This window comes from Oenanthe melanoleuca, chromosome 2 (assembly GCF_029582105.1).
Source record: "Oenanthe melanoleuca isolate GR-GAL-2019-014 chromosome 2, OMel1.0, whole genome shotgun sequence".
Taxonomy (NCBI): Eukaryota; Metazoa; Chordata; class Aves; order Passeriformes; family Muscicapidae; genus Oenanthe; species Oenanthe melanoleuca.
The window spans coordinates 33,828,752-33,854,315 of record NC_079335.1 but is presented as its reverse complement, the minus strand read 5'-3'; the positions used below and the strand labels follow the sequence as shown (position 1 = coordinate 33,854,315).

The 25,564-nt window shown below is 38.4% G+C and overlaps 1 protein-coding gene across 1 annotated transcript in view; it reads left to right on the top strand.

Annotated features, from left to right (window-relative positions):
• Nucleotides 1–587: 587 nt before the first annotated feature.
• Nucleotides 588–25,564, top strand: part of PREX2 (phosphatidylinositol-3,4,5-trisphosphate dependent Rac exchange factor 2) — a 169,993-nt gene continuing 145,016 nt past the window's right edge. The window contains exon 1 of the mRNA XM_056484325.1: nucleotides 588–955. Within this exon, the coding sequence (XP_056340300.1) occupies nucleotides 815–955 (141 nt within the window). The 5' untranslated portion in view covers nucleotides 588–814. The remainder of the gene's footprint in view (nucleotides 956–25,564) is intronic.

The window sequence follows — 25,564 nt, the reverse complement described above, 5'->3', positions numbered from 1 at the left end:
AGCTGTTTTAAATATCTACTGAATTATTTCTTATCCTTTTGATATATCATGCAAATCTGATAGGCACATAGGAAAACCGTATAACGTGGAGAGTTTATAGCACTTTGTTTCAAACAAACCAACTAGCCAACCTAAACCCCCTCATTATCTTCAAAGAACTTCTCTGTACCTGCTCAGCACATGCTGAGCTGTGTATGTTTGTTGGGGTTAATATCACAGCTCGTATTTATCATACGCGTTGTAATATACATCTCGTGGGAAGGTGTGGAAGGGGAAGCTGAACTGGCTCTTTGCTGATGATAAAATCAAAACAAAAACAACTGCCGATTCCCCGGCCAGTCAGCTTGCTGGAACATTTTTATAATTCTTTCACTCTGTTGTTGGAGGTCTCCAATTAGCCTCAAACTGGAGCTCGCAGCCTGTGTGTGAAACAGGCAGCTGCTGGCACGCAATCCTCCCTGAAGTTGTTTCCTTTCCTTTTTCCTGAGATTTAGCGAAGGGGGGGAAGGGGTTGGAGTCACATGGATACAAAGCTTTTGATTAATGTCCAAGTCTGTGCTGCCGCGGAGGCTTTCCAAGCTCTCAGCTAGCAGGGCGAGCTGGGAACCAGTGACCGCTCGCTTCCTCCGGGCTGTGCCCTTCCTGACGGGAAGGAGCGCGCTGCGCCGGTGGCCGCGGAGCGGGCGCGGGGCGAGCGCGGCCGGGAGCGGCCGGAGCCGGCCCCGCTCGGCAACCCGGCGGCTCTTTTGTTGTCCGCGTCCGCAGCGCCGGGGGAAGGCGCCGGGCTGGGGGCACCGATCCTCCTCGCTGCACCATGACAGAAGAAAGCAAGGGGGAAGGCAAGGGGGAGAGCGGGAAGGACTTGGAGAAGCAGCTCCGCTTACGCGTGTGCGTCCTCAACGAGCTGCTCAAGACGGAGCGGGACTACGTGGGCACGCTGGAGTTCCTGGTGTCGGTGAGCGGGGCTGGGGCCGGGACAGCGGCGTACCCGGGCTTGGCGTGAGAGGAGGGAGCGAGAGCAACAGGTTTTGGAAGAGCTGAGGAGGGGTCGCGCATTGCCCGCCCGCCCCACTCCGCGGCCGCACTTTGGCACTGGTGTCGCGTATCCGTGCGTGGAAGCGGATGGGGCGATGCTTTTGGGCTCCCCCAAACCTCAGGGCTGTGGGGGCTCGTGTTCATTTTAGAGCGCCGCAGTTCCAGTGCTTGCGGTGGTCTCGGAGCCCAGCGGTGCAGGGGAGGGAGCGGGACAGGGGGGTGCTGGTGTGCAGCAGCTGCTTGGCGTTAAGGCCACATGTGGCATTCCCTCCTGCCTTGTGATACAGGGTCAGCTGCGAAGGCACCGCCTTCTGCCGAGCTGCGTCGCGACAGTTTTAGCTTCCCTCCTGCATTTGAATATCACTGTTCCTAGGATTATTGGTGCCAGGTGATAACCTAGTCAGAAAGGCAGGAGTTCTCACTCTCTCAAAAAGCCAAAGTGACAAATGATTGCAGAACAGATGTGGGCAGCGTTTCTTTTGTGCCTTATCTCGGTAGCATAACTTTAGGGCTCTGATGTGATAAATATGTCCAAAATTAGCTGCTTCAGATTGCAAAAGTTTTCACAGTAGCCCCATCATACATTTCTCTCCTCCTGTCCCATTGAAGAAGGGAAATCCTTCCAACTGCAAACTTCCTGCTTTGCTGCCTTGAGAATTGTGGACTTTCTGCTTATTACCATGAAAGAGGAAATTCTTAAGTTGGCTGTGACAGGGAGAATAAAAGCACAGACATTGGAGTGAAATAAGATCTACAGAGTAGCTTATTTTCTCCATATGTTTATCCTCAGCAGAACCATGAAAAATGGTAAATGGTCCAATGTGTTGGAGCTTTTTTTGTTGGTTTTTTTTAAGTTTACAATGTATGTTTGAAAAAGAGGCTATGCAATTATTTTACTTGTTTCCATACCTATTAAAAAAAAAAAAAAACAACAACAACAAAAAAATCCTGCTCTTCTAATGCAATGGTCTTCCATATTTTACCTTAAGCCACAGATTTGGTGTATGTCAGAGCCTTGGATTTCAACAACTTCGAAGAATTTGTAGTATCTTTAATTTTGTATTCTAAGGTTTTAGACATAAGATATTTGAGTTCAAGCAGTAAATGCTCAAATTCTCCCAAGCATCAGAATCTGTTCATGTTTCAAGTTCTGTCCGGGCATTCAATCCAGTACTTAGTCTTTTTGCAGTTTGGATCAAGATGATCTAAATAAATCATGTGGAGAAAGGAAGAAGGGTTGGTGTTAAATACTTGGTTCTACATCAGCTTTTCAGATTCATTAGTGATTGTGGACAGGGTTCAAGTGACAGTTCAGAGATGTAAATCCTTCACAGAGAAATGTCACATGTTCTAATTATACCTAAGTTTTGTCTGAGGAAACAACTTTTGAGCTTTCCTTTGGTCTGCCTGATGGGACTGCTGTTGAGATTAGCTGTGGTGGTGGATTTGAGGGCCACTGGACTAGGGCCAGTTTGGAGACCATCACAGTGATTTTATGTAAGCCATCAAAACCATCATTGCAGGAGGGGTTTGTGTTCCAGTCAAAGTTCACAGTTAGGCTTCCAGATCATCTCAGCATCGTCAGTGGAGCTCATCGTGGTAGAAACCACGTTTCCTTTGACTGAGAAGCTGAATGAACTCCCTAAGAGTTTGCTCAGAGTACCTGCAGTTTTTAGGATATTCACTTAGAGTATTCACTTAAATAAATGAAAAAACCCTGGCTAGAGAAGAAGAGGTTATAAAGAGGAAGTGACTTGTTGGTGTGTGTCAACGTGGGAAATGCTTTTCTGGCTTCCCTACACTGGAGCCATACCTATTATATGCTAGATGTATTTAGGTTCTTTTGTTTGCATTGGAATTAAAGAGAATTACTCAGAACAGATTTCTTGTTTGTTATTTAAAGTCTTCCCCCCCACACACCTCTATGATTGCTAACCCTCCACTTATCAGTGTAGTGTGAAGTAGCATGGTTTGTATGTTCTGTCAAAAGTCTGTAACACTGTAAGGTGCAAAGCAGAAAACTTGATATATTTGTTACTTCACTAGATAAAAGTAGCTGAGTAGTCATTTCCATGTGAATTCATTCACCTCTTCTTTTTTGGCTTTATGCTGTGTAAATACCGTATATTGTTTACATCTGCACACATCACAAAACAAATCTGAATGAAAAGGTCTGGTTGTATTAATATTATTCTTTCGTATCTCCTGAATCTTCCAGTAATAAACTGTAGTAGTGTAGTCTGTTGAGATTTCAGTGATAGAGAGCAATAACAATTTTGGGCCAATTGCAGTGAGGTATGTAAACATATGTGAGGTGGATAAACTTAAGTCACCCAGTAGTTGCAGCAATGTTGGAGGGAGGAGGATGCACAGGAAATTATGAATAAATGCTTATACTTTTCCTTCAGACATTTCATTACATTTAGAGTGTCATTGCAATACCAAAGTTTTTGTTCCTTCTAGCATTTCTTAAAATTAACAGGTGATGGAAGAATTTAAGACACTAAAACACTTTTAAATGCTATTTTTGTAGATGGAGGTTTTTATTATTATTTTAATAACATACAGTATTATGTTTCTGTTATATACAATTGGTACTTTACTGGCTAAATTAATAATTAAACTTTTTATACTTCTGGATGTTCTTGCTAATGATCATACCATATTCCTGTGGCAATATCTTTGTTTTCCAATGAAAGAGAAACTTTACTTGCAAGAATAGAGGAAAGTATTTTTTCCTTAGCAAAATGCACTTTCTGGAGGGGACAGAAAGCAATGGTGAATATTTGCACTGTCTAAAATAATTCCATGTCATCCAACTGTGTGACTGAATAATTAATAATTACCTTGAGTACTTATGGTGAAGGTGCTTTAAAAAAGTGACATTATCAATAAGTGCCTCATCTTCCATTCTTTACAACAAATGACCAAATGTCTATATTTACTGTGATCTGTGTAAGCATAAGGAAAATTTCCTGTGTTGCCCTGTAAGCACAATTAGCCTGGAGAAAAGGAGACTGAGGGAAAACTTTATCACTCTTTACAAGTACCTGAAAGGAAGCTTTAGTGAGGTAAGAATCAGTCTTATTTCCCCAGCTAACAAGTGCCAGGACGAGAGGAAATGGCTCCAGGCTGTGCTAGGGGAAGTGTAGAGTGGATATTGGGAAAAATCGATTCACTGAATGGGTGTTCAGGCATTGGAATAGGCTGCCCAGGGAAGTGATGGAACCACCATCTCTGGAGGTGTTCAAAAACATGTAGATGTGGCACCTGGGGACATGGTTTAGTGGTGAACATGGCAGTGCTGTGTTCCTGGTTGAACCTGATGATCCTGGAGGACTCTTTCAACATCAACAATTCTATTCTATGACTAGCTAACTAGAGCAATGCTACATAAACTTTTCTAAGATTCTAATTGGTCTGTGATTTTATGCTGGGGAATATGACTTTTAATGAGAGTTTTAAAAAAAATAGTTGGAGTTTTTTTGTAATTTGCTGAATGTTTTTATGCAAGGTTTCATTTACTGTGTAATCAGGATACTCTCTTGACTCCTCAACATAACACTAGTAAAGAGACCAGTACAACTGTGGGCAGAATGTTGATGAGACATTAAAAAGTGTTTAATGGTAAAAAGTTGCTAAAAAGTGGCTAGTTTAGTTTGTCACCTTATAGCCTGATATAAGGCTTAGTTCTTATGTTTGTTATTTACACTAATTGATTGGCCAGTGAGGGCAAACCAGGCCATAAAGAATTTTAGGATGCATGAACATATGTATATATACATATATATTTTTTGGAAAGAAACTTTATTTTGGAATAGAAATTGGGAATGTAATTGATCTGCTACACTTGGTACTTGAGGGGATATCCATGGAAGTAGAGTTTTAATTTTCTATGGCAGAGATTGTTTTGCTGGCGCAGTTTCGTGTTCTGACAAATTTGACGTTGATGGGAATAGAAGCAGATGTTGGCACTCCTGTAAGCCTTCCCCACAGCCTCAGCTGGGGTGGCTAGTTAGATCTTGAAGCAGCTGGGGGAGAAAAACAAAGCTAGTTTATTATGTAGACTGGTTTACAAGAGGCTCTCAGTGAATATATATGTTTCTGCCAGTTAACTCTCAAGTATCAGTTTGATTTTATTACATCCTACTGTACTCTCTTCTGCTTACACTAAAGTGAAAAAATTGTTAGTTTTCTTTAAATGTGACTTGTTAAAGGAAGCTGGATCCTTGCTTTTCAGTTGATATAAAGAGATACTGTTTATAAGATTTATTGTGCAGCCCTTTCAATATCTGTGTGGCTACTCATGATCTGTATTCCCCTGCTGAACATTCCCTGTCTCTGGGCTCAATACAGATTCCTCTGATTGTTGAGCAGGCTAATTATTTTACAGAAGTGATTATAGTTATTGAGATTTCAGGTAACCTTTATAATCAAATTCAGTGTTACTAACTCTGACTAGCAATAGAGGATTTGTGTCATGGATGAAAACTCCTCAAATGGTTATGCTATATAAAAAACTTAGATTTGGGCTTTCCACAAAAAAAAGAGAACAATTTGTAAATGATCTTTTATGGCTTTGTTTTGACAAAAATAAAGTGTGTGTGTTGTTTTTGGGTCCATGTCTATTTATGTCACAGAATACCTTAAATTGGAAAGGTCCCATAAAGATCATCTAGTCCCACTCACTGAATGTTATACATATATCTCAATTACAGTGATGATTAGTGACTTCATAGTGCTTTCCATAATTGCATTTATATTTTATGAAAGGGATTTAAATGAATGGAAGGGAAGAGTTTTAGCTGGCTGCATTTTTTGATAAGGTTATGTGATTTCCTTTTTCTTCAGGAAAAGAAAAACAGCATTCTATGGCTACTTCATCATAAAAAGTCAAAAGGAAGTGCAAACACAATTACCATAGAAAGTCAATATCTTTTCCATTCACTTCCAATTTCTGCTGTTTTTAACTTGCTTAAGTGTTAACTAAAAATGTGAGTATGGCATTCTATTTTTATTTGACTTTGCTTGTTTATATCAGTGGCACCACCTGTGGTCCCTATCAGAGTAAGAGTAACTGCTTAAAAGCTATTTATTTCTTTGTAACCCCAGCCTCAAAGTTGAACACTCTGCTTTATGGAGTGGATTAGCAAGAAAGATTTTTTTTTTTGTGTGTGTGTGTGTCTTTACTAGATGAGCACAAAGTTCATGCAATGTAGGACAATGACAAAAAAGCAGTGCTTTTTTTTTTCCAAAGAATTTTCAAGTATTTATCTTATGTTGTTTGGAACTGGAGGGATTCATGCTAGACAATGACAAATGTTTAATACTTTTCACTGTATTTCCTCTTACTGCTCTCAGATACACTTAGATTGTATTGTGAAAAACTCTTCTTTAGGAAGACATATAGTTTGTTGAGCTGATCAGTGAAAAGTTTAGAATACTGAAAGGGGAAATCTTTATTCCAGAGCATTTATGAAACTTTCCTGTTCTTAAGACTTATTGTAGATTAAGACTTAATCTTTTGAAGACTATAATATGCTTAGAAGTGTTGTACAACTTAATGATTTATCTGTATTTAAAAATAACATTTGCAGATTTCCAGTTATTTCTTTGCTCTGCCTTATAGCTCAGTCCTAACTCTCCTAGCACATGTATTTCACAAATTTGTAGTGTGAGTTGCTAATTTAGGAGAGGCTACTTGGAGGGCACCATCCATCAAAACATCTGGCTTTAAATTATTCTGTGCAGCCTAATTCTGCTGAATAGCATGCTCTTTGCAGTGATTTATGGAGACATATTTTTCAATCCATTTCAGTAGTAATTTTTGTCACCATTTTATAAACACTAAGCTTTAAAACTAGGCATCCCAAGGTTGGTTTGTATTGATTTGGTAAGGTTAGCATGAAGAGCATTTCTGTCAATTAGACGAAGTTGAAGTCATTTGTCAGTGTTACAACATGTGGGAAATTGAAAAGTTCTTTGTTAGGAACCAAAAGGAACTGTCTTTTGGCCAAAATAAATCCAAACTGGCTGGATTTGGTCTAAGATACTGGTTGGTAAGATTTGTTAATCTGTAGAAGGCTACAACCATGTATCTCTAAAGTGTTTGCCCCTGTTTGGGAAGGGTTTGGATTACCCATGAATGAAATATAGGTTTGAGTGAGGTAATGAATTTTAAGACTCTCACATTTTTTGCAAGTGTTTTGAAGAACTTCTTGTAGTCACATACTCATGCATGTTATTTTTCAGAGATTTCTGTCTGTTTTTGCTTTAGGACTCAACTACATGCATATTGATTTGGTTTTCTGTTTGGGATTGAGCAGGATTATCACTGTTTTGGTGAACATGTGGATTAGTGTGGGACTGGCTACTCAGGAGGAATGCAAGAATGAAGACAGTGGAGTCACCACTCCTGGAGGTGCTCAGGAGGTGTCTGAATCTGGAGCTGGGTGATATGTTTTAGTGGTAGGGTCCTGTGCCTGGCATGGAATAACCCTGTTCACCTGTACAGGCTGGGAGCTAGAAAGCAGCTTCAGAGGTTACTCTGGGAGTACCTGTGGACAAGAACTGGAATATGAGTCAGCATTGCACTCTTGAAGTGCAGAAAAGAATCAGCATCCTGGGACTGTTCTAGCAAGGGTGTTGCCAGTAGGTCAAAGAAGGTGATTCTTTTCCCTCTGCTCTACATCTGTGAGACTTCTGAGAGTCAAATTTTTTGGCTCCCTAATTGAATAAATAATTTTGCCTGCTAATTCCAGTCTGGTGCTGGACTGGATGAGCTAGGTGAAGAGGGACCAGAAGCATATTGCTGCAGAGAGACTGAGAGAGCAAGGTTTCTTTGGCCTTGAAGACTCAGGGGAATTTTTATTATTGTCTACAATATCCCCAATGGATAGATGTGGGCAAGATGCAGCCACAGAACTCTCAGAGGTACACAGTGGAAGGAGGAGAGGCCATGGAAGATGGGAATTCCAACCTGATGTGAAGGGAAAAAATACTGCTTGCAGTAAAACTGGTGAAAAACTGGTTTAAGTTCCTCAGAGGCTGCTTTATTTTGCATAAAGGTCATCTAGGGAAGTCTGGACTACCTGTTCTAGTTGACACTGTTCTGTTCAAGCAATTGGGCTAGATGACCTCCTTTCCAACCTCCATGACTCATCAATTTGCAATTTATTGCCATGACAGAAAGAAAAGGCTGACTGCCTTGCTGTTTCAGCCAATTTCAGGAGAACAGAATTTTCAGGTTTGCATCTCTACTTTGTTTCCTTTCTACTCTGAAATTGCAGTGCAAATGGCCAGGCTGTACTGTTCAGCAAACAATCATTCAAAATTCAAGAGAAAACTCAGTTTTAGGGTTTTTAAAAAATTTCAGTTATATTATTTTTTTCCTCAGGAAACAGATAATCTGTCAGTTTTGTACTGTTTTCTATTCAGAGAAGTCTCAATGCATTGCTTTCATTAATAAATCAAACCTGTGTAGTTCTACAAATGGGAAACGTAGATCTTGGTTTTTGGGTCCCTGTGGAAGTTTGTGCCAGAACCAGAAATATAATCTGATGTCTTGATTCCCAGTTCATTACTCTGACAGCAAAGCAGTCCTTTCCCTTCATATATAATTGATGCTAAAAGAATGGTTGCCTACTTAAAATGTCAGAAAAGCTGCAAGGATAACTGTTCAAAGCCAGCTCCCTTTTGAGCAAGCTTGATTGCTCCTGGGATTGTCTCCTAGGCTGCTCACAGTTGGATTTATCCTGTTGTAGGGACAGAACTGAGAAATTAGGGGTTGACACTTATTTTAGGTCCCATGAGATCTCCAGATTGTCCTTTGTGCTTTTGACAGTCTGGCTGCCAGGTCATCTGGCATCCCTGATGAGCTTTCAAGTTCAAGGCTGAAGAACATGAAGGGAATGTGTAGGAGAAACAGATAGAACTGAAGTGAGTACTGGAAAAAAAATAGCAGTAAGGTGGCTTTTTTTATTTCAGTGTAATTTGTGATGCAGGGCCCTTGACAAATTGTTAATATGTTGATGAGTGAGGCAGAATAAAGAATCTAATCCTTGACCTTCCTAGGGAAGTTTTATATGAATTTACACTTAAAAATGAAACTTATCTGTGGGTGCTGATACTTATGCCTGAATTTTAAATACATTATTTGTATTGACTTGTTTATTTTCTAAATACATTTTGCCTACTATAATAACTAGAGCCAGTGGCCAGTATCAATTAATATGATGATGAATTTACATTAAAAAAGTGTTTTATCATTTGACCTATGAAATGAACTGTTAATTTTCTAAGACTGTTTAAAAGGAGTCATTCGTAGAGTGAGGGATGAATGTGTTATGTGTTGACTTAATCCCAGTCTCTTTATGCCTAAATCAAATCTATTGTGACAGAGTGATTGATGCCTGGGATGCTATGAATTTGTGCAATAAGGCTGGAAAACTGCTTCATTTTATTGATTAGTATGTACTAAGCTACGCCATATTCTTAAATTCCTTGGGTAAGGTATCTGAATTCCTAGAAGAAATAGCATGCCACAGCATGCTTTGAGACAGCATCCTGTGACTCTAGACCTCAAAGACTCATGGTAGTGAGTGTGGTCTTTGCTCTAAGAGTCACAGAGGCATTTGAGGCTTAAACAGATGCAGCAGCAACTGAAGCTCTGCAATGTATGAGCACAAATTTCTTTAAAAAGATACCACAAGCCTAACAAGGTAGAGGGAAGAAAAAGTGGCACACACCTAGAGTTAGTGTTGTCACTTGAAAAATGTTTGGGCTGAATAGTTTGTATTTATCTTTTTGTTGTCTAGGGGAGAGAGCTATTTTGCAGAAGCCATAGGAAGCAGGAAGGCAATAAATAAGTCCCAATTCATAGAATGCCTTTGTAAAAATGGCCACCCTACATTTATAATGAGAGCTGCTTCCTTCCTGCTAATGTCTGTTGGTTTTTGTTCATGGAAAGTATGATAAAATACTAGTTAAAAAGGAACTTGCTGGATATAATAAAGACCTAAAAGGAGATGTGCTGGAAGGAACCTGAGTTGCTGTGGCAGATTTAAGAAAAGGTCTATCCCACTTGCCCTGATTGTGGCCAGGACAGGGTTAATTTTTTGCAATAGACAGGCAGGGGCATGGCTAGGATGTGGAGATCATTCTACACCCTCTCACATCATTGGTGGAGTGTGTAAAAGGGAATCTCTTTTGGGGAGAAAGGGGTCCCTTTTGGTCAGGGTAGCATGGTGGAGGCAGTGGTCAGGTATTGCTGTTTCCATCTGAATCATTCCTCTCTTTCTCATGCCCTCTGCCATTAGTAATGTTGATATTATTGTTTTTCTTATCTCATTGCTGTTTCCAGTAAATTGTTCTTCTCTCAACCTGTGATCTTTACCTTTTTTCCTCAAATTCTCCTCTCCAGCCCGCAAGGGAAGGGGGGAGCAGGGAATGAGTGAGTCAGTGATGTGTGGTTTCAGTGGAAGCACTAAATTGGGGATACCATTACTAAACTACAACACACAGCAGCTTTTTTAATAATGGTAAGTGGTAGCATTACTTAGGGAGTTTGTGCTTCCTGATTGGGGACTGTCTCTCCTGAAGAGCGTAGGTGTAGTACCTGTTTGCAAAGTGATTTCTGAGTTAGATTATTTTTGTATTTGTGTATTTTTTTGGCACCTGTAACTTCTGAATATGTATCCCATAAAATTATTCCTTTTATACATTTTAAATATCCTGTCTGAAAAATTTGCTAACTATTTACATCACTGTTTTTGTGGTTGGATGTTTAATTCTTTTTATGTTCAATCATCTTTCAAGTTCCTTTTTGATGAATTCTTCTGTATCATTGATCTTCTGCATAGCTTCGTTCTTAGTCTTTTGCATACAGTTTTCAGAGGGCAAACTATCATCCCCAAACGTGTGTAATAGGTATTTGAGGTACTGAATTATGTCAAAAGTCATAATTCAGTACCTCATACTTGTCATAATAACATCTTTCTTGACTGAAAGATGTTAGAATTCTGTTTATCCTTCTGCAATGTGGAGTTAGCATCTTACTTAGGCTCTTTCTCAACTCTTTACTTACCTTTAAATATAAAAAGTGATGTTTCTAGAGACTGGGAAAGATCCTTGAAGTATGACTTGTAGCTGCCATTTGCTTTTCCTTACCATTCTGTTTTGCTATGTGAATGGGGAAAAGATTTAGAAAGAGGTTCCAGTGAAGGATTAAGTAACCAACCAGAAATAAATATGAGCAGTAAGAGCTACGAGATTACATTTCTGTGCTCTGGAAATAGGAGAAGAAAATATTAAGCAAAAATACACTAGCAAGGTAGAAAAGGAACAGGAAAGGGTTACTAAAATGAGTTCTAAAAATGAGAACTTGCAGAAGAATCCCCTTCGAAACATGGCAAGTATGTGATGAGATTTCCTGGTGCTGTAGTGTATGTGCTAATGGAATAGGCATCACTGGATTTTGCAGTGTTAAATTAGGTGCTGCTCATGGTCCCAAGGAATTAACTCTTATTGGATGTTTACTGTGAGTGTGGAGCAGTACAAGTGCAGGGTTTCTTAGACTTCTTCAGATACAGTCAGCTTGAGGTGTGAAAATACCATTATCTCTGAATTTGGTTATTGTGTGCTAATTTTCTTTTATTTTATGATAAAATATGAAATTTCAGTAATTATCAAGAGATAATTGAGAAATTTTTATTGGAGAGAGCAGCATGTGAGCTGTCTTTAATCTCTTTCATCAGTAGAAGAGACCTCCAGGTTTTCAGAAGGGTGTGACTGATTGAACATTGCAAAAGTGCTAAGTTGTGAATTGTTTCCATAATATTGGAAATATTTTTGGCAGAGCTGAGGTCTTTCTGTGGTTTAGAGTTACAGTGGAGGCATATTAAGTAGAGGGATTTTTTGTGTTGTTTTCCCTACGTGGAAAGGTTCATTTTCTGTTAAGATGTTGGTTCTGTAGTTCAGTTACATGGAACAACACATAAACACCATTAATAATAATACTGGACTTAATGAATGGAAATTACAAATTTAATTAGTTGTAGACCACATTTAAATATTTTGTAAATTACCTGGAAGGATTCTTTGTGTGGGCAGGGGCAGAAGAGTGAAGAGCTGATAGCAATAACTTTTCATTTACTTTAGTGTTCATTTATCTCTTTGACACTGCATGAGATCCTGTTTATTAAGAATAATGCCTGGAAGTTGGCAGTTATATTCTGTATGAGTGTGTTAATGTCTTCCCATATGCTGTGAGGTTGTCCTTACAGGAAATAAAGGGACTTTTTCCCATGTTTAGTTGTACTGACCTGTTAAAATAATCAGACCGGACAGAAACAATGGGAAGGAAAGTTTCCTGTTTTCAGCAGATACTGAAGCTGTCTTTGACCCTTACCAAGATGATCTTCAGTCCCACTGTGACTGCACAGAAAACTGATTGTCATTGCTGTTTGAAGATGCTATAATCTCTCTTGCAAAGCACTTCTTCACTCTTAAATGTTTTAAGGCAATTTACTGTCCCTTCTATCCATCTCAATTACATCTCAGTATCTGCACTTAGAAATAGCAAATTGACAGCAGGGAATGCTTCAAGTTGGCTCTTTATAAACACTCAGATGTATTATGCTGTGTTTAAAATAGTTTTAGATAGGTGATGAAATAAAGCTTGGGCCTGACTGATATCCTCAAAAGGAAAGCAGAGGAGAATATAAATACAGTAGACTTGGAAGCTTTTCATAATAGTAAGGATTTGAACTGCAAAAATGAATCATGGTTTGTTTTCAGTCTACTGTGCCAGGACAAAACTGGGGAAGGCTGGTAAATCAATGTCTCAGCAAATACTCTGATGAAATTTTCATGTGAAGCTGAGGATAAATTATGCTGATACTGCTACAGTATAAGCTGTGGTTTTCTAAAGGTAGGGAAAGACAAAGACTGACTGGCCCCCCAGAAAATACTGTGAAAATCTTTTCAGTCAATATTCAAACTTTAAGTTTGAAAGAGATTGCTTGTCTTTAAATTTCACAAACCTCTGTTATAGAACAGTCCCATGAGTTGTGGGAGATGACAGTCAGCCATGATTAAAGATTATTTTAATTGGAATACATGAAGATAAGTGGAACAGGAGGTGTATTACTGGAAGAATTACTTCATAACTTCATTCAGTAGACTAAGTGAAGAAACTTCTCTTAAGTTAAAGATTGGAGTTTTTTTCAACAAGTAAAATTTTATTTTATAGTTACAGTAGTTTATCATCTATTATACTGCCAATTTTTAAGCAATTAATTGGACTAGTTACAACTCAATCTCATTAAGTTTTTAACTTTGCTTTTGTAATGCACTTTTCAACACATACAGTCCACTAAAGCATAGGTTTTCCAAATTAATTTGCAGGGTAGTTCTTCACTGAAAAATTTTTTATTCCTTCACACACTTTTTTGGGTCTGACTTTTCAGGTGAATTGGTTAATAAAGCATCTCTTGTTTCTTTGTCAAACTTATTTGGTATACAAATGCCACTTTCAAATGGCTATCAATGCAGGATTATATAAAATACTCAATTGTCCTGACATTTAAACAGATTTTATGTAGATTATGTATATGGTATGTGTGAGCAAGTGATGCTGGCAGTTGCTGTATCATGAAAAATGAAGGATCAGCTGAAGTTTATTTGGGCATCCTGTGAGAAATGTGTACTGGAAATACACTGGATTAATTAGTTTTCATCTCCATTACAGCAGCGTCCAGCACAGAAAGTAACAATTTTTGCACTTTAAGATTTTGCTAATAAAAAAGCTTGGTGTGTGGACCAAATGAGATTAGTCTCATTACAATAAGAAAAAATAAAATATTAAAATATGACCACCATGACAACCATTATGCATTTGCATATTGCATATCTTTGTAATGAAAAATTCCCCATATTTACTTGCCAAGTGCAATTTGGCTTTTGACTGCAAGAACTGCTAGATGTAAAACAGGGCTTTGGCAAAATGCTATTTTGTGTCTAAAATGTTTGTTCTTTGTATGCTGTTGTCTTTCTTAATGTACCATGGCAGTGACGGCTGTAATGGCTATTCCAGTCCTTTTCCTGTTGTTTTCCAGCCACCAGCTCTGGGATAATACAATGCTCTGACTTTCCTATTTATTTCTAAAACTTTTAATTTCACTTTTTATTAAAAAATTAAAATTAAAAAAAACCCTTTAAATTAACTTTTAATAAATGTTTCTTGTGTTCTGGCTAATGGTAACAAATAAAGCATTTACTACAGTTATGCTACAGACTTCCAAAAGGAGTTTACCAGTATACCACAGCAATTCTAGTTGCTGTCCCTTTATTCTTCCATTTCTGCAAATTTATTTACTTGGTTGTTGTTTTTCAGGAGATGGTGGATGGTTATTGATAACTGGACTTGAGATAGGTGCAACATTCACTGTCAGTAAGGCAGCTGTAGCTTTACTGTGCACTACAGATGGGAAGCAAATATTAGCATATTAAAGATTCCTATTGTGGTATGAAGTCCAGTACAGTGAAAGATTTTATTTTTTTTTTCTGGTTAGTGGAAAATGTAGATGAACTGCAGATTTTCCACATGCAACCGAATTCCACTTCTATGGTTTTAAGAGAAAATTAAGCATCTTAAAATAGTATTTTTGGCCTTTAGAAAGCTTCTGCTACTCCAATAAATCCCTATTCTTCAGGGGACTACTGTTTTCACAAATTTTCACACTTAGGAAAAGTGGGTACATCAGGTGCTATCAAATATTGCCTTTCTATGTGAAGACCTATCAGATCACTTATAAATTAGCTTCTACTTCAGCAGATTGTTATATACACATACACCTAGCCCTCTGCTCCTAATGTACCTTCAATTCTGATTGGCATGCCTACACCAAATACTGCATGGAGTTTAAAGCCATGATGAGTCATGACCAGACCTAAGATGTGAATATGATTAACATAAATGATGAGGTAGCCTGATTCTGTGCCCAGGCTAAGACAAAGACCTGAGGAACCAGACTGCTGCTTAAATTTCAGATTCTCCTCAGCTCTCCAGTGCTTCTAGTGCAGAGTGAGAACAGTTCAGCTGCCAGAACTCTGCTACCCCCACCTATTCACATGGGGACAGGACTTAGACAAGGCACTTTGTCTCAGCCTCTGCATCTACTTTGACTTGATAATTTTACACTTTTTGTTTCTCTTTTAATAATTACTACTGAGGATTTTGCCACCTGGCCTTGGGGAATTAGAAACTACTCCTACCCAACAGAGACTTTGATTTTTTTTTTTTTTTTTTTTTTTAAATTAAAAAGTCTATGTTTGGTTTTTCCCTTAATGAATGTCTTCAGTTATAAGTACTTTGATAAATGAAGAATGAAGTTACATCTAGATTGTTCCAAATTTTCTGAAAGCAAACTTATACACAACAGACTTCTGGATTTGTATGCTCATACATAGGTATGTCCACTTAACTGGAAATAATGTGAAAACAAACTTTCTTTAGCTTTTAGTAGTTAGGGAATAGGCTGCTGATGCTATTCTAATACCAATTATCTTTTCAGGTTTTTTTTTAGAGGCAAATAAAGCTGTGTTAAATATGAATAATAAAATAATTTTGGCTGTACAATATATGTATATGCATATGTGGTTGGGGGTCAGTTCTAACCTGAGGCATTTGCTAGAGATGCCTATGTCAGGAGTTTATCTAGGTAGTTAATGGATGAAGACAAACTTGGGTAGGAGATTTGTGTCTTTCCTTTTTTGCTCAATTACTGAAGTTAAATACCCTTCCTAAAAGCTGACTAATAGATTTGTCCATTTTTTCTTTATTGGTGTTATAATGGAATGGTTTGGATTGAAAGGAATCTTAAAATTAATCTATCACCAGCCTCCCCCTGCCACAGGCAGGGAACCTTCCACTAGATCAGGCTGCTCAAAGCCTCATTTAGTCTGCCTTCAACAGGTGGAGTTCACAATCTCTCTGGGCAGAATGTTCCAGGGTGAAGTTTGTTAGATCTTCTCAACCCAGACTCCTACAGTGAGTAGTGAGCTCTCCCAGTTCCTGCTTTCACTTTCTGCAGCTTGGGTAATGGGGCTGGGATTCTTGCTGGTGAAGGCAGATGTGAGAAATGGCATTGAGTGCCTCAGCTTTCTCCATGTCCTGGTGACCAAGTTACCAGTGTCCTTCCTGAGTGCACCCACATTTTCCCTAGTCTTCTGTTGCTGATGTACCTAAGGAAGCTGGTTTTGTTGCCCTGTATGTCCTTGGCCAGATTTACTTCTGCCACTACTTTAAATTTCCTAACCATCTCCCTGGCTGTTTAGACAATCTTTCTGTATTCTTCTTGGGCTGCCTTTCCCTACTTCCATCCATTTTAAGCTACCTGTTTGTGTTTAAGTTTGTCCAGGGTCTGCTTGTTCATCCATGCAGGCCTCATGGCATTCTTTCCTGATTTCCTGTTACTTCAGAAGATATCCACCAGATTTTTCTATAAATTTTCAACTTTAGATTTCCATTGAAAACTGTTTCCTATGCTGTAAAGAATTCCTTGATTCATATTGTTTTTTTTTTTTACTTTTAGTCTCTTCTGCCTGCCTCTAGTATGAATAAAAGATGAGAGCTTTTGTCACCTCTCTTTGGTAACCAAAAAATGAATTCATTAAGTGACCATGAATAAAATACTTGTTTCCAGAAGCGTCCTTAATGTTTGTGTTTGCAAAGGCTTTTACTGGAGCTACTGTACATGCTCAAAAAAGCAAAAAGAAGTTAACATTATCCTGGAACTCTAGTGTCATAATGGAAGTGCTTTGTCTTAGTTTAAATAAATATTTACTTTGTGTGTCCAAATTTACATTAGCTAAGAAGACTCTTAATGTGTATTGTAGATTGTGTATTCTGATAATAGTGCTGGATAACACATAATGGATAAGTGTTCTCTGAATGCCAGAGTTATTCTGAGATTTGCCTCTTGTTTATGGTGCATTCAGACTCCATTATTTGGAACAACTGGAACTCAAGCCATACTGTTCTTGTCAGAGGTGCCACTGCTGTGGGATGGTGACAACTGGAGTCACTGCTGAATCAAAGATGGGAGGGAGCAGAGACAGAGACTGAGGAATGCTGCAAAAACTGCTGGTCCTGCCAATAACAAATTGCAAAATAGGAGATTTGAGTGTCTGGAATTTTATTTTCTTGGCCCAAGCATTTTAAAAATCATGATAACAAAGTTTTAGTGTGCACCTATGGATGCTGGAGGCCTTCTATAGGTCTCCTGGACTTGGTTAGGGAAAAACCATGAGGGATAAATTTTATTGTCTCCTAGGGATATGTCTGAACCTCTAGATAGTTCTTTCCAATATAGATTGGCCTGCCAAAATGCAAGAAAACACGATGTAAAAGCTTGCTCCACCATTCTGTGGAGCAGATAACTGGTATGAAAAGGTAGTTAGCAGCACTGGTGTGGGGGGAAGAGGAGCAGGCTTTGAGCACCTGGGGGACATAATTGTTTTTTTGTATCAGATAGAGAGGTCTGGTTAATTTTAAGGTATTGCAGGGAAAACACAACAATGTGATAGGAGAAAAACAAGGTGCTTCAGGTGTTAACAATATTTTAAATATAAGCTAGTGCCTTATATGTGTGTGTATATATATGTGTTTGCTCTCTGTTAGTGAAGGTTATATAGATAGTGCTTTATTGATTTAATTTAGAAAAATCCCACTCATTTTATCTTATGGTATAGTTAAAGTTTTTAAGACTGAAAGTGATTTTTATATTTCCATATTTTGGTAATTTTATAATATTGAGAAAATATGATAATGCTGATTTTGTACAGCGCCCTGAGTGTTAGCATCATTCTGCATGTATTTAAGCACTTAGCACAAATGAAATGCTTATCTTTACTCTTTTATGGCCAAGCCAGTAAAGCACAGTATATTTGCTTTTAATAAACAGATACAATGCAAGAGCAGAGTTTTCTGTGTGTTTGGTCAGGAAACTGGCACCTTCATATTTGGTAGAATCTCATTAAACATGAGGCAGAGGCGAGGTGGGGGATGCAGTGGGGCTGTTTTCCTCGTGTCAGAGAACAGGCTTTTGCTGTTGTGTGCGAATCCAGTCAGCTCAACCGAGTGAAAAGCTCGGAAGCGCCCAGCGGAGGCTAATTAGGAGCCTCCACCATCACTGCCCGCAGAATCTGTTTGCACTCAGTGTTCTTGGCACCCTGCACACCGCTGCACTGATTTCACTCTTCATCTGCCACCTTTCTGCAGCCTGTTCCAGTCCAGAGCCACCGACTTGAGCAGGATTTTCCGGGCAGTTGCAGCTCTGATAGCCTGCACCCTTTCAGCACCGAACCTTAAGGTTGGATTGGGAAAGAATTTGGCTATTTTCCCACATGATGAAATGTTCATAAATGCAGGATCAGGGAAATAGGGTATAGTAGCATAAATCAACAGGATTATGAGCTGGGAGTGGATGATAGCAGTGGAAATGGTGAGCAGGCGAGAACAGGCAAAAAAAGCCAATGAATTGTAAACAGAAATCAATAGATAAAAACACTTGAGTGCGCTCTGCATAAAAAGGTTGCACTGAAATTCTCGGTTTCTAGATCTTGTTTGTTCCTGGTTATTTAGAAATAGTCATGAAACATTAGAAAAGTGAAATTCCTTGCTCTAGTAAACTCCAAGATTTACTTAATCTATTACTATTACCAGCTTGTCTTCTGAAGCAGTACAGACTTCTGCTTTGAATGTACAGGCTAATGACTTGTGCAGAGGTGAGTATCAATTTACATGTCAGAATGTATGTTTTTCAGCTTAAGCACAATTACTGGAGTTGTACTTCACTGCTCCTGTTAATGCAGTTCTGTTGGACAGAGAGGAGCAGGGAAAGATTAGACTTCATTGCTGTGCCAGGGACTGGTATCTGTTGAACTTCTGCTAAATCTGTTAGTCCTCTTGGGTGATTTCATTGTCATCTTATGTACAGATTTTTTTCACTGTTGAGTATCTACTCAGTGTTGTAGATAAAGACATCATTTGTGCAACAGTGTTATGAGATCAGGGACAACGTGGCCAGTCCCTGTTCTCTCATTAACCAGTATACCAGCCCTTACTCTGCTTCCTGCCATGGTTGTCTCTGCTTGACCAGCCCCATTTTTTTTTTTTATGCAACGTCCAGGAAGTATGTTCCACTGAGGATCTGTCATGTGATGTGGAATGGGAGTGATCACACTAGAAATCCATTGCTTTTCCAGTGTATCCTCTCTCTCAGTTTTTGCTAAAGCACTTCACACTTCATCTGTAGTTTTGCTGTCTGAGGCATCTTTGACTATGGGACAAAGAGATGCCGTTTGTGTTGGATGGAGAGAGGTGATGAGGGAAACTTCTCCTGGAGTCCTACTGATCCTCTGCTTGGGAAAGGTTCCTTATATGAAGCAGAGATCAGTAACCTTCCTTGTGCTCTAAGTCAGAAGCATCCTTCACAGTTTGGGATTGACCTGTTGAGGTTTTGTAGCTGTAGGTTACTTGAGATGCACTACTGTATATTTTTTTAATAAATAGGATGCTTTTAAAAGTAATTTAGCAAAAGAGAAATGTTCATTAATGAGAAATGTAAAAGCCCAGGGGTTTAATTATATTACGTATATAACTTATATAACATATCTGGATAAATTCTTTGGGAAGATATATAAAAAGAACAGTTCTGGAATGGAAAAACTTGGATATTACATAGAGAAGTTTCTGAAAACTGAAGTGATAAACTTGAATTATGTGCTAGGCACCTTAGTATATTAATATTTTAAGTGGAAGAAAACCATTAATACAGTATTCCACAGAAAAAGATGTTGTTTTGCAGTTCTACTGTTTTAAATGCATGTTTAAAACTGTTTTGAGAGGTGGATTATTGAAGTCAATCTAAGCACTTTGAGCATAAAGACTTGTAGAAGAGAGCTAAACAAATGCACATCTGAAACAGACATTGTGATTGTGCTTTTGAATTTTTAATAGCATGTATTCCAACTCTGACTCAGCTCTGAAGTTAATTAAATGAAATACATGAGTAGCAGTAGTACTTAATATTTAAAATTTAGCATATTATGGACTTTTTTGTTAAGTGGGACATGTATTACTAATTTTGAAGAAAATGTGAAATTTTATTAACCTAGTAGATTTTGCATTGTTTTGTATGTCCTGAAAACTCACTGGATGTAGTAGTTTAATCAAAAGCATATGACAGTCCTCAAGAGTGAATAGAAGAATAGGAATTTTGCAGCTAGAATAATTGTATGGTAATAAAGTTGTGGGTTTGTTTTTTCTTCTTGATCAGTATGTCCTGACACAAAACCAAAGTCAAACCTTTAAGGACAGCGGCTGCAGAGCCTCTGGGGTCAGCAGGAACTTAGGAAAGTATGCAGGGGGGTCAGAGATCAGTCTAGGGCCCATTTATCAAGGGGATGAGCACGGGGGGCTCGCTCCCCGTTGGTTCTTGAGCTGATTTAGGAACCAGGAGCGCGCAGCTGAGATGTCTCAAGCAGTGCACGGATGGCACTGGATGCCTTTCTGGGTCACGGTGGTTCCACAGGGAGGGCTGGCTCCCCAGTCCCCAGCGCAGGCCGGGGAGGAGGAGCAGGGCCTGCGGCTCACGCCGCTTCATTCACAGGCACAAGGGTGGCAGAGGGCCCAGGCTCTGCACACAAGTCCCGCACAGCAGCTTTCAGTCTACATTCATGCCGCTGATTAGATGCACAGTTTCTTTTCATTCACAGCGGCCAATTCGTTCCAGCGAGCAGAGAAACATAACATAAAGTACAGAAAACACAGCCAGAGGTTGCCAGTTTCTAGGCAGACTAAAACCTCTCTGCTGTAGCTGAGGTATGCTTATCATGTAGATTTCCCTCCTCACGACTTGTTTTCAAAGCTCTGCACAATAGCAGAGTGGGCTCTAGTAAGCATTTGGTATGCTTTGAAACTTTGCTGCCTAGCTAATTAATGTGATTTCAGTTTGAAGTATGGGCTGTGTCACTGTTGTTTCTGTGAAGAAAAAACTGTGGAGAGTTTAGAATAAAACTAATGATCGGCGTGACTGTAACCAGCTTTTTGTCAAGGTTTTTTTGACCTTGAAAACTATCCATACCTGTTTTCACATGTAACATTTTTGTCTCCGTGCCTAATTAGAACTGTGAAATTTTTAATTTGTGGGCTGGCTGTTTTCCCCCTCTCCAATTTATGTTAATTACTGAAAACTTAATTGGAAGACAACTCTTTCCAGTAAGGAAAGAGTTCTGTTGGTAGTTGAAAATATTATTACAGAAGGCCTTGCCACTTACTAGCTATTAATGCTCTAAGGATGAAAGCCTGGATGACTTAGAAAATGAATTTGCTTACTAACTCTTCATATATGTGGAGCAAATTATCCTCTCCTGTACTGTCATTGCCTTGCTGGGTTTGAATAGGTTTTGTAGAGGTAGGAAAGTGAGCAGATTTTTTTTCTGCTTTACTTAGATGCCTGAGTAATAGTCACTTTTGAAATGCTCCTTTTCTCTAATATCGTGGCTTGTTTTGCATGAGCACCGTGGTGTATGCAGTCAAATCTTGGGGTAATTTATGTCTCAGTCGTTTTATAAAATGAAATTAAAGCCACAACAGATTAGTTTTTGTCTTCTGAGCCTGACATCCCACTGGCTGGTAAAAGGTCCCAAAACTTCTTCCAAACTGCAGACGGATACATTGAAGGGGAGATACAGTTATGAGTTCAGTGCACAAGAAAAAATTAAGTGTTTCAAGGAATTAAAGATGACAATGAGTTAGGAGAAAAGATCTTAGTGATCTAAATTCATAGGATGAGCTAAGTACTGTCATGCCCATCGTTACTAGGTCTGACCAGAATAAAAGGGTGTTTGTTTATTATTGCTGTCTGAGGACATTCTTCTTCCCCTCTGTTGCACTAAGCTGTCTGCAGTTTCTTGTGATGCTTAAAAATGGAAACAAGCCTTCATAATTAAAATATTTGTGTAGCTGTTTTGTTTAGTCCTTGCATATACTCAACTCTACTAAAGCACAATTGAGAGGTGGTATTTAAATTATTTGCAACCAATAGAAAATATACTTAGGAAAAAGGACCCCAAAAATGTATGAAAACAAAGCAGTGCTTACGACAGTGCCCTGAATGATGATGATTAGTGTATTATTTTTGTGGTTTTTCAAGTGGTAAGAAGTGTTCTCATTGTTAGTGGAACCTAATTAAAAATAATTATGCTTTGGCATTTTCCTTTCTGATACAGTTTGGGCTGTAGTGGTTCTCCATGATCTCCCTTAAAGTTCAGGAGGGTTTTTTTGGAGTTTAGAAGGCCTTTTTTTTTTTTTTTTTTTTAGGCTATGTATACCAAGAATTGTTTGGGGACCTTTTTTCCATTGCTTCATGGCACTTGAAAAATTATTTATTTTCTTTGATTTATTGCTGTATGACTTGGTGATTATAAATGTAAAATAAAAGACAAATTATGATGCAACATTTTTTTCCTCTTCATGCTTCAAAAAGTTGTAACTCCTTGCAGTACTGCATGGATTACCTGGTTTTATACCTATAGGTTGGAGAACAAAATTTTTTAGCTTCATATTTTTTAAATTTTTCAATCTCTTGAACTGTTGTTAGTGTGCCACCCAAGAATTTGAGAGAAAGAATATATTGCTGACTCTTGATGATTACACAATTTAATTAAAGGAATACTTTAATTCCCCAAACTTAGTTTCATTGCATTTGGATGAAGCTTCAGGTTTTTTGGATGGTTCAGAAAGTCTGAAGACTATGCCTTTAAAATTCAGTGTGAATTAGAGATAAGACCCATATGTGTCAGGCATTGCTAACAGGCAGACTTTCAGGTGTGTTTGTCTCATCCAAAGAAAGCTGTTAACAAATGGCTCCTGCACAGAATTCCTGTGCTCTGCAGGTAATGAGGAATGCTGTCTGTTCCTGATCATCAGGCTCTTTGCAAGCACCAAACCTTAGAGGGCTGGGATACAGTTCATGCTGCAGTACATGGTGGAAGTCCAAATTTATGCTTGAACTTAATGTCTTTGAAATTTGGACCATAAGCAGATTATTAGCATTTGTAAGTATGTATTTCTTCTCCTAATCTTTCTGTAATTTATCTTGGTCTTTTTGACTAAAAGCACTCTTAAATATAATCAGTGGTATAATTCAGTGGGTAAATTCCTCCACATAGTTCATTAAACTGAGTGATATGCTTACTGATAGAACCTGCTTCTAGGAAAGTGCAACAAATTTATAACTCTGAAATATCTGGTTTCTATGTGCTTATTAATTAACAATTAACTGTGTTAATCTGTGTTGCAGATGATGGTGACCTTAGGTTTTAAGGTATCTACATAATAGATATTGATAAAAATGTTCTTTTAACAAATCTGCTACAAATTCTTTTGGTTCTGAGGTTGTAATAATTTATAACGATTTTTCTTCTTTAGCTTGCAAGGAAGCATAAAAATGATTTTTTTTTTTTTTTTTTAATAAGGAAAGTAAGGAAAGTAATGGCATCTTCTCTTACTGATATTTTAAGCAAGCAACAGTAATATACCTTCAACTGCTTCATTTGCTGTACTGATTCCCCTTTACCACAAATATATATCTTGGCAGTACTATCTTCCTGTGTCAACCTGTGAGTTCTCCTGCAAAGGAGTCTTTGTGAGATAATACCATCTAGCAAGAGATTATATTATTATCAGAAGGAAGTAGGAACTATCGGTGCTTGAGAATAAGTTAGTAAAAGGTTTAAAAAGATAGGCATTGGCTTTGCTGGTCCTGAGGAAACACAGAGTTAACTTCAGACCTGAGAGATCATCTGTGATAAGGGATCTGTTGAAGGGATTGGTGTAGGTGGGTCAGAAATCTTCTATGAAGCAGATTGACTAATAAAGCAGAATTCTCAAATACTGGCCCTTTGTAGGTCAGATGACGATTATAGTCATCATTTGATATTGCTCTTGGAAATACAGCTCTGTAGTAGTTATGAGGGTGATAGAAAGCAAGTTCTTACTTTTGAAGAAATCTCATTTCATAGTGACGTTTAGAAAGTGAAATAAAAGAAGAAAATACATGCAGTAATAATCTACTACAAGGTTTCCCTGATTTTTATATCAGTTGTGTGCCTGAACTGATGCCTGGCTCCCTGGATTGATTATAGAGCTGCCGTGAGTGGTTGCTAAAGCCTAAACGGGTTTCAAGCCTAAACTGATTTTTTTTTTTTTGTTGGGGCATTGAATTCCTCTATTGTGTGGAGGAGGCAAAGGCAGCTCTTTCCTATGTGTTCTTACCTGGGATGGTGTTTGTAGGATGAATAGATGTACTCTGTTTTGCTTTGGATTTTTAACTGTCTTGAAGAAAACCTTCACATCTCAATTTCACTTGCTATTGCAATAGATGATATTTTTCCTGGTGACTTTGAGTGAATTGTTCTTAGAAAGACAGTAAGATTCAGAAATAGTGTCAAAATGGCTTCCCACAGTTATCATCACCAAAAAGTTGTTTTTCACAGCCTTATGGATCCTAAATTCTTGAGACTAGGATTGCATGGAGAAAAATGGAAGGAAATTGCATATCTTGTCAGATCAAATGTGCTTTTTCAGGAAGAATTTCTTCATTAAAGATGTGGTTGAGCATTGAAATGGGTTTCCCAGGTAAATGGTGGAGTCACCATTCCTGGAAGTGTTCAAGAAACAACTGGATGTGGCAATTAGTGATGTGGTTAATTAACATGGTGATGTTTGGTCAAAGGTTGGACTTGATGACCTGGGAGCTCTTTTCCAAACTTTATGATTCTATGAGCCTGTGTTGTAACTGGCAGAAAATTATTACCATGGTTATTTTCTTTTTAGATTTAAAGAGCTTCTCTTTCTATATCTGTAGGCTAAATGTAACCCACAGTGATCTGGTGTCTATAGCATTGTGACCTGTGAATTTAGGAATGGCCCACCATTCTAGCCATGTTCCCACAGTTCTGTGGAAGCAGCTAATTGGTAATGTGATAAAGGTTCATGGCTCTGACCTTTTTTTTTATTGTAAATTCTTAGTCATTATTAAAGAAAATAAAGGAAACCCATTATATTTCCAAGTTAATTACATAAGAATTGCCGTATCTCAAAACCTTGTTTAATGATCTCCTAATTTCTAAAGCAAAAAACTTATTATAAAATTCACTTCAAAAACTCAGAGCAGTATCTGTGAGAAACGTGTGTACTTTATCTTTTGTGTATTTCATGCAGTTTAAAGAAAAAAATTACGATTGGTTAAGAAGTAGACTGGCAAGTTCTGCAGTTCAGACTTGCTGCAAATTTTGTAAAAGAAAAGACATACAATTAACTTAATCCTGATGCAAGAATTAACCACTGTCCTAGCCTGCACCTAACGCAGGCACACTGAAACATAAGTGTAAAAAGAAGGTTTCTAAGTTGTATGCCTCTGATAAATGTGAACACCAATGGAAATTCAGTTGTGCACGGGCT